The sequence below is a fragment of the Penicillium psychrosexuale genome, assembly GCF_028828465.1.
Source record: "Penicillium psychrosexuale strain IBT 29551 chromosome Unknown utg000002l, whole genome shotgun sequence".
Classification (NCBI taxonomy): domain Eukaryota; kingdom Fungi; phylum Ascomycota; class Eurotiomycetes; order Eurotiales; family Aspergillaceae; genus Penicillium; species Penicillium psychrosexuale.
Window position 1 is genome coordinate 7,053,524 of NW_026643187.1, and position 12,238 is coordinate 7,065,761.

The 12,238-nt window shown below is 46.6% G+C and overlaps 5 protein-coding genes across 5 annotated transcripts; 4 read left to right on the forward strand and 1 right to left on the reverse strand.

Moving 5' to 3' along the window:
• Positions 1-716: 716 nt before the first annotated feature.
• Positions 717-2,171, forward strand: N7518_003779 (ankyrin repeat domain-containing protein; the record flags this gene model as incomplete). The annotated part of the gene is made up of 1 exon (XM_057184706.1): positions 717-2,171. One exon carries the CDS (start codon positions 717-719, stop codon positions 2,169-2,171), a length of 1,455 nt encoding a protein of 484 aa, XP_057046156.1.
• A 661-nt stretch (positions 2,172-2,832) lies between these two features.
• On the reverse strand, positions 2,833-3,918 carry N7518_003780 (uncharacterized protein; the record flags this gene model as incomplete). The annotated part of the gene is made up of 3 exons (XM_057184707.1): positions 2,833-2,979; positions 3,060-3,223; positions 3,414-3,918. 3 exons carry the CDS (start codon positions 3,916-3,918, stop codon positions 2,833-2,835), a joined length of 816 nt encoding a protein of 271 aa, XP_057046157.1.
• Positions 3,919-4,678: 760 nt separating this feature from the next.
• Positions 4,679-6,839, forward strand: N7518_003781 (uncharacterized protein; the record flags this gene model as incomplete). The annotated part of the gene is made up of 5 exons (XM_057184708.1): positions 4,679-4,702; positions 4,969-5,357; positions 5,416-5,623; positions 5,673-6,596; positions 6,651-6,839. The coding sequence occupies 5 exons, from the start codon at positions 4,679-4,681 to the stop codon at positions 6,837-6,839; spliced, it is 1,734 nt and encodes a 577-aa protein (XP_057046158.1).
• Positions 6,840-10,033: 3,194 nt separating this feature from the next.
• On the forward strand, positions 10,034-10,873 carry N7518_003782 (RibD family protein; the record flags this gene model as incomplete). The annotated part of the gene is made up of 1 exon (XM_057184709.1): positions 10,034-10,873. One exon carries the CDS (start codon positions 10,034-10,036, stop codon positions 10,871-10,873), a length of 840 nt encoding a protein of 279 aa, XP_057046159.1.
• Positions 10,874-11,602: 729 nt separating this feature from the next.
• On the forward strand, positions 11,603-12,205 carry N7518_003783 (uncharacterized protein; the record flags this gene model as incomplete). Its single annotated transcript, XM_057184710.1, has 1 exon — positions 11,603-12,205. One exon carries the CDS (start codon positions 11,603-11,605, stop codon positions 12,203-12,205), a length of 603 nt encoding a protein of 200 aa, XP_057046160.1.
• Positions 12,206-12,238: the final 33 nt, after the last annotated feature.

The window sequence follows — 12,238 nt, forward strand, 5'->3', positions numbered from 1 at the left end:
TCGGCGTTTAACGCAATCTCTGTCAAAAGCTTTCCGTAGGCCCAGGTATCATTTAATTGCTGTATATTTCCCACATTATTTCCTCCCTTGATATCTACCATTCCGTAGGTCGGGGATAAACTCCCCGGGATTCGGGTAGCCCCACCGATGCGCAGAGTTAGCAACGCAGACACCTTCAACCTTAATCACCCCGTGGTGTTTTCAGCTCTAGCGCCCTATTACTCCCAGTGAATGACCCTCACCCTGTTTTGCAGGCAGGGCTGTCGGTACCCCTGCTCCCAGTCGTAGGGGCCCCTCTTCAATAGGTAGGGTGCAGATTCCCCTGAAATTGTACCGAAACACTGAGGCGGCTAGCCGTGGCTTCATAAAATGTAAGTCCATTCGAAAATCCCATATAGGGAGATAAAAAACAACGAATAATTCGCACATTGATTCAATGGAGGCTAGTGTTGATTGAGTGACTAAAGTCTACTGAGAATGAGCTGTGGGTACTCCGTATAGCGTTTGCCCGAATATTGTTTGCGGTTGGGTTTGCAATATATGCATATGTTCCAACAACAGATAACCGTTTCCTCCTCAGCTGGATAGTACCTTACTCCCTACATGTTTAATCCTCATCCCTCTCAACAGCTCAATAGAATCCATGCTTTTCTTTCCCTAACACCGTTTCACCCCCTCCCCAACCTTCTCTGCGTCATCCACGCCTGTCCCCAACAATGTCCAATATTGAAAACCTACCGACTGAGCTGATTCTCCTCGTCGTCTCGTTTTTGCCATCCGAATCATCTCTCGCAGCCTTGGCGCTGTCAAGCCGCCGTCTGTATGGTATCTTCAACCGCTGTCTTTACCACTACAATGTCCTCCACAGCAACAGCTCCGCTTTAGACTGGGCGGCGCAAAACGGGCGGATGGGTACACTAAAGAAGGCGCTAGAGGCTGGTGCCCCTCTACCCAAGAAACAGGGGAAGGGCAAAATGAGACAGCAGGGACCGATGATCTCCGAATTCGGGAGCGTAGCCCCGCGTCGCTTCATGGACTTTCGGCCGCATCCAATCTCATTGGCGGCAAGCGGCGGTCATACGGATATCGTTCGATACATGATCGACCGCGGTGTGAGCCCTGACACGATGGACCCAGAGAGGCGGACGCTGTTGGCGCTGGCTGCTATCCATGGCCATGCTTCTCTAGCTAGATATTTGCTACAAGTGGGTGCCGATCAGGATATCAAGAGCTTTCGAAGCGACTGGCCTGTGTGGTTAGCGGCATTTCAAGGGCATGTGGATGTGGTTGAGGTGCTTGTCTCTGCCCCGAAGCAACGATCCGACAAGGAAAACCTTCTGATCGATGCATTGGTCGCTGCGGTTCTTGCCTGGCGAGTTCCGGTGGTCCGGCTATTATTCATACATGGAGTGCAAGTCAACTTTTTGAGTGCAAATGGAAATACACCCCTCATGACAGCTGCGGTTCGGGAGATGAGCGATTTGGTCTCGATGCTTCTTGCGTATGGCGCAGATCCAAATCTGACAGCGGATAAACGACAGTCTGCACCCTTGGGAATTGCAGCGCTCCACGGCTATGAGGAAATAGTCCGGATCTTGGTCGATCAAACGGCAGATATCCAACGCACCAAAGCATTGGGATTCGCAGTCTTAGAGAGAAAAACACGAATCGTCGAGATAATACTTCAAAGTGGCGCATCCCCTCAATACTTCCCGTGTGAGATACCGAAACTCCCGGAGGAGGACGATAACGAGGAATGGGTGCAACCTCTTCTCTATGCCGTGAAGAGTGGCCATCTGGACCTCGTGGAATTGCTCTTGGAGTATGGAGCGGATGTAAATGTGCCCTGCTCCGAATACCCCGATGGTGGGTTTGGGAGATTATTTGATCGAGTTCTGTTCGTGGCTGTGGAAGAATCCGACGAAGAGATGGTGAATCTACTACTGGAATGGGACGCCAATCCGGAGATTACAGATATGGTAGGACAGCCTCCGCTCACATATGCCATTAATGGCGGAAATGAGAACATCGTTCAATCCCTGTTGGATCATGGGGCAAATCCGCACCGTGCAGTGGATCATTATGGCAGCAAACTGACATCATATCGGAAAATGAAACAATCGATGCGGAGTCTGCTACAAGATGCGGAGGAACAATGGCCCTACCGTTAGTGCTGAGGGTCCGAGAGCTAAGGTTGTTTCTTTCGAGAATGGTTAGTTCAATCATACAACGCATTGCATTCAGTTATCACACTAGAGTGCGGATTGTACGTAAAATATGGGAGTACTTGGTACGATAGAACGGTCAACAATTATTATATTTCGGAAACGAGTTCAGACTGCACGATCTCTTTGAGTTGTTGAGTGGGCAAGAAGTGGTACTTAGCTAACTATACTCCGTACAGATAGGATTCAAGCCATGGACAGTAGAATTTCTGCCTTTCCTTTATGATGCCATTCACTGAAGGTCGCGCATCTGAGCCCTCGTTCAAGGACCTCGAAAATAATAATAATCAGAAAGAAATATATATCATATCCATCAGAGACCATCACATACGTACAGAAAACATTATTTAGAAGATACCACGCTCTATGAACATGCTCTAGTCAGCTCTTCGCGCTTCACAACAACAACATGAGAATATATATAATGTCGAACTTACAAATTCTTGTACCATTTTTATATCCCCTTTAAGGGCCTCTTGCGATGCACTAGGCACATTATTCGATCCCCCTACCCTTTGACCTCCACTTATGTACACATCTTGTGCGCACATTCCGTAATTTATATTCCCAAGATCGTGCAATGGCAACGGAGACTCATTCCAGCTGGTTATGTCCGACCGGTGTTCTCCGCGTGTGGAATGGTTTCGATCATGGGAGTTGGGCGTGACACCGGAGGAGCCAGAAGGGGACTGGTTGCTGTCTGGCTTGGTGGATATGATAGATCGGAATGGAGGTAGGGATCCGACGATGATAGCTATCTTGATTGTTATTAGGATTCTATAGTAAATGTCGAGCGGCCAACTTACAGATTGACGATTCAACCACACTCCATACTGCAAGCGCTGCTTGGTCCGAATATGCCTTTCCGGTGATAGCAACTGCTCGGATAATTGCCGCTGCGACAATTATGATGCCAAGACAGAACACTATCCCTAACCCAATCTTTTGTTGCATGTTGATCTTTGCATGCCAGATGATGCGAAGTGGGAGAGACATGACTGTTGAATGATATTAACTCAAGAATAGAAAGGTAGAGTGGGTCTTCGTACTCAATAAGTCCGTAAGGATGTCGACTGCGGTGCTATATGATATGGAGATGACAGATCCTCTCTGATCAATTGGCTTTGAGCATTTCCCTGTCAACTGTTAGACATAGAAACTAGAGATGTTAAGAAACGGATTATCTACCAAACTTGAAGTAATTCGATGGCGGGTGACATGTGTACACAGACCCAATCCAACATCCGATATATGCCAAGGCTGCAAACACAACGGTGGCCCACCAGACCCGCCGGTACCGAGGCAACCCGTTGGATATCATCCAGAAGAGTGCTAGAAATGAGGCTTTTACGCTCCACAGCACGGACCAGAAGATCCCAATGATCGCAAACTCGTAGTGGGTGTAGCGAAGTCCGTGGTCGACAATATCTGGCCCAGTCATATTGAAGACTATATAATAGATGTGTGGAGCCTGAAGAGTCTGTAATACTGCGTTCGTTATCAAAAAGGCTAAGGCAAGCAGCATGAAATAGTCATCCGCTAGTAGACGCTTCACATACACGATTCGGATCGCGATACGAGCAGACGTAAACAGGATGCTTACTCCTGTTCCCGCCCAGGTGATAGCAATGAGGCCGGTCATTGAGAGTTCAGTTCCCATCCCTTGGGGAGTAGGAAGAATTTCCATAGTCATGGCGCAAGCCTGTATGTACACTTTTTGCCTAGTAAGTGACAACAGACAAGGCGCTCCGGTATAATTCAGATTCGATTCATGGCAAATAGGTAGGTCATGAGGGGTAAGCTCATAAGGTAATCCTTCCATCAATTTGTTTGTGCACAAGCTAGCTGGGAAGGAATGTGATAGGCTACGTTTACTTGGTCTGTTACTTACCGTTGCGCAAAAGAAAAGACTAGGGAACCCTGCCAATGGTGAAACCGACCTAGGCGGGGGGTAAAACGAGGGTAACACAGACTTAGATGCAACCAATTATCTCGAGTCTACGAGGTAATCCTCCGTATAAATGCACCATCATGCTAGTGGGACACCGCGAGTACTCCGAGAAACTATTTATAACCCTCACTTTTGGATGAATCGAGATTTTGCCTGTGAATGAAAGGGATTGCTTGTTTATTGGGTCGCCAGTGGCCCAGGGCGGCGGCATCCAAAGCGCTAAGATATGCAGCCCGGATTTAAATTGAGCGACCTCTCAACCCCTGCCGTTGTATTCGAAATTTTCGTTTTGTCCATTAGAGAAGAGGCTTCGCAAACGGAATGACTCCGCAGCATGCTTTTTGCTATTAGGCTTTTTAGAAATCCTAGAATAGGTGTTATACCTTATAGGCTGTTCTTCGAGCCCTTTAAGTTAGCCGCCGACAATTGAAACCTATATCCGCGATCTGAAAGTTGTCGTGATTGTCCAGCTTTTTTGATAATCACACAAAGTACACCTAAGATGACTCGACGCAGGCAAACTCGCGTTTGTCATGCAGGTTACCGGGTAGCCTTCCACATGACACCAGCAGGAAAATGTTCCTGTATGGTTAGAAAGAGATCATGTCTACCCTAGATACCTTCTTAAGTCCAACATCCAAGTCTACTTTTATGCAAGTCTAGCGATGGTACCAAAGCTAATCTCGTTGTTGCAATTTGCTGGTTTAGCCTATGCGGCTTTTCAGGCTTCATGCAAATGCGTAAGCGAAAAACAACACGAAAAACATCGACTTCGATTAACTCACTATCTAGACCCCAGGAGATCCATGTTGGCCCTCACTGAGATTATGGGAATCCCTCAATACAACAGTATCTGGAAAGCTGGTCCGCAATCTCCCAGTCGCTATCTCATGTTACCCCGGCACCTACGAAGACGAGGATGAATGCGCGTATGTGTATTCGCAGTGGTCGAATTCCACTTTCCAACAACTTTCCCCCGTCGGTTACTTTGTTCCTACGGAAGATGCTTGCCCTCCGATTGACATGCGCCATCAATCACCTCGCACATGTACGCTTGGTCCAGCTCCAGTGTATACCATCAATGCAACAGAGCCTGAGGAGGTAGTAGCTGGTATCAAATTCGCACAGGAGAATCATGTTCGCCTCGTCATTAGGAATACAGGGCACGATATGTTGGGGAAGTTAGTAGCACACGATGATTCAACAAAGGTACTATTCTGACTGATCACTTGGTTGTAGATCTGAAGGCTATGGAGGACTACAGATTTGGATCAAGTACATTCGAAAGGGAATATCTTTCCAAGAAAGGTATACTCCATCGAATGGATGTAGGAGCAGCAATTGGGCTGGCTCTGCAATCATTATTGGCGGAGGCTATGTTTGGCGAGATGTATACAAAGTTGCCTTTGAGCGCAATCTCACGGTTGTTGGCGGGGGGACCCGGTTGGTGAAATTCTTCCCCCAACAAAAAGCAAAGTTCTGATTTTGTTCCAAAGACCGTTGGTTGCATTGGAGGTTACACACAGGGTGGGGGGCACTCGCCAGCCAGTCATGACTACGGGCTTGCCGCAGACCAAGTACTAGAGGCCCAAGTTGTATTGGCAAATGGCGATATCGTCACAGCGAATCCTTGTCAGTTTTCGGATCTGTACTACGCTGTCCGAGGTGGAGGTGGTGGTACTTACGGCGTCGTCACGTCGATGACTGTCAAAGTATATCCCAGCAAGCCTGTTGTCGCACAGTCGCTCGAAATCACTCCACTAGCCAACGACACGGACTCACTCTTAGACGCGATTACCGATGTCTACCAGCAATATCCCAATATCATGGATGCAGGATTCTCCGGCTATGGATCCTGGTCTATTAACAGCCCTATGGCGAACCAAACACCTGGCTATATGCACGTTGTTGCGGCTATGAACAAGTCGCTTGTCCAGTCTTTGGAAGTTTTCGATACACTTTTCCAGACATTGCAGAAGTATAACGGTACACTCCTTCATATATCAGTGATATGGTATGAGTTCCCAACGTATGGGGCATACTTTCACGCCCTCTCTGGTGTATCCCAGCCAGTGAGGGCTGGGTCTCCCAACTCGGCTATGACATCACAGATGTTTAGCAAAGCTGCCTTGACGACTAGTCGCCCCTCACTTCGCAACATGATTGGTGTCACTGCGGGAAATTCTGAAGAGTGTGCATTGACTAATGTTGAGCTCGTCGGGGGTGGAAAGGTTCTCACTGGAGCATCTGACAAGTACTCCAGTGTGAATCCTGCCTGGCGATCTACCTATATTGTCAGCGTCGTGGCTAGATCTTGGGTGAATTACTCATCTGCTCAAATTGTCGAACATGATATCACTCATATCAAGGGAGCCGCTATGAGAGCGCTCGATCCATTCCTTGGAAGCTACATGAACGAGGTATGAATATTCTTCCTTTGCGGCGAATTAACAACTTTACTGACTGTAAGAAAGGCTGACCGCAATGATCCCCTATGGGCGACGGATTTCTATGGTACAAACTACGTGTCGTTAGCGCGAATCAAGAAAAAGTACGATCCGACGAGTCTATTCTACTGCCAGACCTGTGTGGGTAGCTCATCTTGGGCTCAGCGATATCTTGATGGAGCAAATTACGGCCCTCTTTGTTCTACTGGGCTGTGATGCACGATATTGAATGAGACGGCATTACAAATCCGCTTGAAACAATGCCACTGTCTGATCAGCATAGTCACTTTTAATAGTCTAGCGGCATAAGACATCGAGGAGGTTACCATGGATATGTTCTTGAACATAGGGATAACCTCCATATTTCCCTAAAATGACACCAAGTCAGTCCAGTACCGCTTGCCTAATGAGTGCTATGGAGCTGTATGAATTTTGTAAGAAACGACTCCATAGATCGTTGATACCTTCCAGGTCGCTTCCTGTTTGCTATTTGCCTCTTTCCTTTGTTCATTTGTTTGTTCTTTCCTTTCCAGGGTTGTTTGCACTCGAGCTAAGCGAGTCGTTCGAGTTTTGCATAGTTTGCAGTAAATCCAGCTATATAAACAGGCCGATTCCCACTTCTGCACTTACTTCTTCTCTCTCTTCATCATTTTGGATCAACCAACCACATCCCACATCGTGTTCATCATCCATCACATGACTTGTCTGTTCTTACTTTCATCCTTCAGACAACCCAACCACATTGTCCTTCTACCTTCTACCTTCTACCTTCTACCTTCTACCTTCCATCATCCACCATCCACCATCCACCATCCATCGTCCATCTTCCACTTTATGAGGTTTGTTTCTTATCTGTGTTATCACCTATTCTTCATCTTCCATCATCGTGGTCTATAATATCTGATGACATGGGGCTGACTGTACTAGATATGTGTGCTCACATCCACTCAACCACATCCACTCATCCACTTCATGCATCCACTTCATGCATCCACTTCAATCAACCTTCAATCAACCATCCACATCCGACTACTACAATGCTTCGACCTTTAAGAGGCGGAATGAAAAGAAACGGTCTTGAACGACAAGAGTCTCCGCAGGAGTGTCTCTGAAGGAGACTTCTCGTCGGGAAGAGGTTACAGCGTGTACCCAATTAAAGGAGACTCTCAAGGCCGTTTGCTGTGGTGGTAAAAACATGGTCGCCTCGACAAGCAAGAATTAACATTCAAGCTCCATATCCAAGCTCCACTTCAATCACCCACTTCAACCAATCACCCACTTCAACCAACCATCCACTTCAACTATCTATCCACTTCAACCATCCACTTCAATCAACTATCCATATTCGACTACTGCAATGCTTCGGCCTTTAAGAGGAGGAATGAAAAGAAACGGTCTTGATCGACAGAGTCTCCGCAGGAGTGTCTCTGAAGGAGACTTCTCGTCGGGAAGAGGTTACAGCGTGTACCCAATTAAAGGAGACTCTCAAGGCCGTTTGCTGTGGTGGTAAGAAAAATTGGTCGCCTCGACAAGCAAGCATCAACATTCAAGCGTCGATATCCAAGCTCCACTTCAATCAACTATCCAAATTCCACTTCAACCATTCACTTCAATCAACCACGTTCAATCCCTCAATCAACCACATTCAAACATCCACTTCAAGCATCTACTTCAATCAACCAATTTCAAGATCCTACATTCAACCAACCACGTTCAATCAACCACGTTCAATCAACCACATTCAATCAACCACGTTCAATCAACCACTTCAAACAACCAATTTCAAGATCCTAATTCAATCAACCACATTCAAGCAACTACATCCAAATATCCACTTCAAGCATCTACTTCAAGCATCCACATTCAACCAACCACGTTCAATCAACCACTTCAAACAACCAATTTCAAGATCCTAATTCAATCAACCACGTTCAATCAACCACATTCAAGCAACCTCGTTCAAGCAACCACATTTAAATATCCACTCCAAGCATCCACTTCAAGATCCTAATTCAATCAACCACATTCAAGCAACTACATCCAAATATCCACTTTAAGCATCTACTTCAAGCATCCACATTCAACCAACCACGTTCAATCAACCACTTCAAACAACCAATTTCAAGATCCTAATTCAATCAACCACATTCAAGCAACTACATCCAAATATCCACTTCAAGCATCCACTTCAAGCATCCACTTCAAGCATCCACTTCAAGATCCTAATTCAATCAACCACGTTCAATCAACCACATTCAAGCAACCTCGTTCAAGCATCCACTTCAAGATCCTACATTCAAAGTATCCACATCCAAACAGCTACTTCAGTCAACCACTTCTATCATTCACATTCAGCCTTACTGTGACGGGTTTCGGCTTCAGGACCATTTGCAGGCTTGCAACAACAGCAAACACGAAAGGAACAGAGAAAAGAAAAGAAAACCAAAAGAAAACATCTCGAATGATTTCAATCAGCTACTTCAGGATCCTGTATCCTAACAACCACTTCAATCAACCACTTCAATCATCCACATTCAGACAACCACGTCAATCAACTACTTCAAGATCCCGCATCAAGAACCAGTTCAAGCATCCAGTTCAAGCATCCACTTCAATCAGCAATCCACATTCAACCATCTACAATGCTTCGACCTTTAAGAAGAGGAATGAAAAGAAACGGACTTGAACGATAACAGTCTCCGAAAGAGTGTCTCTGAAGGAAACTTCTCGTCGGGAAGAGGGTACAGTGTGTACCCATTCAAAGGAGACTTTCAAATAATTCATTTATTGATTCTACCTGAGTTTAATCCTTAGCTGTGGTTTATGCCTATAGAAAAGACTATGTATATATGCTACACAATAGGCTGCTACAAGGAATGTTACGAATGGAGCCATTATCTCTTGGCTTCAGATCATCGGAATGTTACTCTTCGAAAAGACCGTAGAATATTCGATCCGATCTCCAGATATTATTATGACTTAGTTTAGACTGTCCAACGTCTTGTTCCATCGGGATGACTGGGAGTCATGTGGGAAATTCCACGCCATGCTTAGATGAAGCAACCGAGCTCCCAATATTTTTCTTTCTCCACCCGAAGGAGTTTAGTGCAGATAGCAGATTACAGCGAACAGCATCAAAATCGCCCTGGAATGAAGCAAATGTAACTAAACTACCAGGACCTTCTCCGTAGGACCGGAGAATTGCGGATTTCAAGGGCGTTGCGTAAAAGCCCTCGCTCTTGCAAGAAAGGATCGGCGGACGCGCGGTGTTGTTGGGCATGGTCCGTGCACTCTAAGCCTGAGGCATCAATATAAACTTGATCCCACCGCCAAGGCCGACCTTCAGATCGATCTTTCGTATCTCCAACAACAATTATTGAGTGAACCATACGAAACCCACAACGATCAAGATGACCTCAGCACCTAGAGATGCACTGGAGTTTCCAGATTCAGATAGGGGCTTCTTAGAGCCTCATCTACCTCCTCGGGATGGCTCGGCACCTGAGTCTGATCTCCCCTTCACAACACTCACATTCGCGACCTCGCTTGACGCTTCTCTAGCTCTGTCTCCTGGTGCACGTACAGTTCTTTCTGGACCCCAATCCAAGGCAATGACTCATTATCTGCGATCTCGCCATGACGGAATTATCATTGGCGTTGGTACGGCAGTGGCAGACGATCCCGGTCTCAATTGTCGAATCACAGGAGTTGGGGGTTATGGAAAGCCCGGCCTAGATGGCCAGCCTAGACCAGTTGTGATTGATCCGACAGCCCGATGGGACTTTTCAGACGACAGCAAGCTGTTCCAGCTTTGCAGAGAGGGGCGTGGCCTTGCACCATGGATCATCACCGCAGTTGAGAAACCAAACGCCAAGAAACAAGCATTACTGGAAAAATACGGCGGAAGATTTATCCCAGTCAAAATGCTTAGAACCCACACCGGCCGACATCAGGTTGACTGGCCAGATTTGCTCGTCACCCTGAAATCGAACGGTCTCGATAGCGTGATGGTAGAGGGTGGTGGCCAGGTCATCAAATCCCTTTTGAGCCCGCTTTACATGTCCTTGTTGGACAGCGTCATTGTTACTATTGCTCCCACGTGGCTGGGCGAAGGTGGCGTGGTCGTCTCCCCTGATAGGCGCTTTGACGAGGATGGAAATGCGATATCCGCAGCGAGATTGAAGAATGTCAAATGGTACCCATTTGGGGAAGATGTCGTTCTTTGTGGGCAGATCAAGCTCTCTGACTGAGAGAACACCTTGAATCTTTTTACCTACTGAAATTGATCAACCCTCAAGTGCATGTTCCTTCGATGTAAGGATTCCAGCCTAGATCTCGAAACGATTGATTGCTATGTCTTATCTCGTCACCGAACCGTGGCAACTTGACAATAAAACATTACACTATTTCATCTGCTAGGTCATGTTTCCCACTCCACCGGCGTACGGTTTATCCCAAGCTTTCCGTTGACCCCACTTGTCCACCACGAGCCAATTGGAAGGCCTGTACGCATGTATCAAAAATATGTCATGTCCTGCGTTTTGTCCCTAGGTATGTGAGGGAAGACTTCCGTGTGAAGAATAAGGAACATACTTCTACTTTACTGTGGGAATCCACTTGGGAATACCGAATTAAATATTTTCAAAATCAACACTCAACACTAGTCGCAGCTTTATATCTTGAGGACTATCGTGGTGGCTTGAACTCAATTCGAATAATATCTCTGGCATAGAAGGAGACATTAACAATGGCCTTGTATCATTCATTTCATTCTTTATCTGCAACAATGGTCTTTGTTTTCGGAAGATTCATTTCTGAACTAATAGGAACCAAAAACAATTAAATAGCCCCGATGCCCACATCATCGGGACTCCATCAGGGCCGACCTCTTGATCAGCGCTCGGAGCGTGTAATTCATCGACCATCTCTAGGTAAGTACTAACAATTAGATATACTGACATTTCCAGGCTCTACAGACAATGCCGCCACTAAACGATGGCGAGCAGCACGAGCGTATGCTCACTGCTCTCCGGCGTGGAATTCACGATCTCCGATCCAACCCAGAGAATCGCATGCTGGTAATTGAAAGGTTAAACGCAATTTCTCGTCTGGCTCGCATCTGTGCACAAGTCGGGAAGGACGCTCATTTCACGCGGCTTTGTGACACCCTTCAGAGAGAAATGCCACGCCAAATCGCTCTGCTCAAGGGTGACATAAATAGTAACCTTATAGTTGCAAATGCGCTCGCCCAAAAGATCCTTGAATCGTCCTCATTTACTCGCTCTGTCGCTGTTTTCAATAGCGAGAATGAGACCGACGAGGAAAGTGAGTTGGATCCTAGCAATGATAACTATATTGCACGATTGCTACTTGGTTCGAAATGGGCTAAAGAGGTAGTTGACCTTCCGGAGGAGCCATATAGCAAGCCTGAGGTTTTTGGAAGCGCTCGTGAAGATGAAGATGAGATGGATCCCAGCCATGATGACCATATTGCACGCTTGCTGCTTGGTCCGAGCTGGGCTACTCCGATAGCTGATTTTGCCGAGGAGCCATACAAGGGGAAGAAGGCGGCGGGTAAGTGATTGTAGATTTATTAGGTCGCACGAATATTCTTC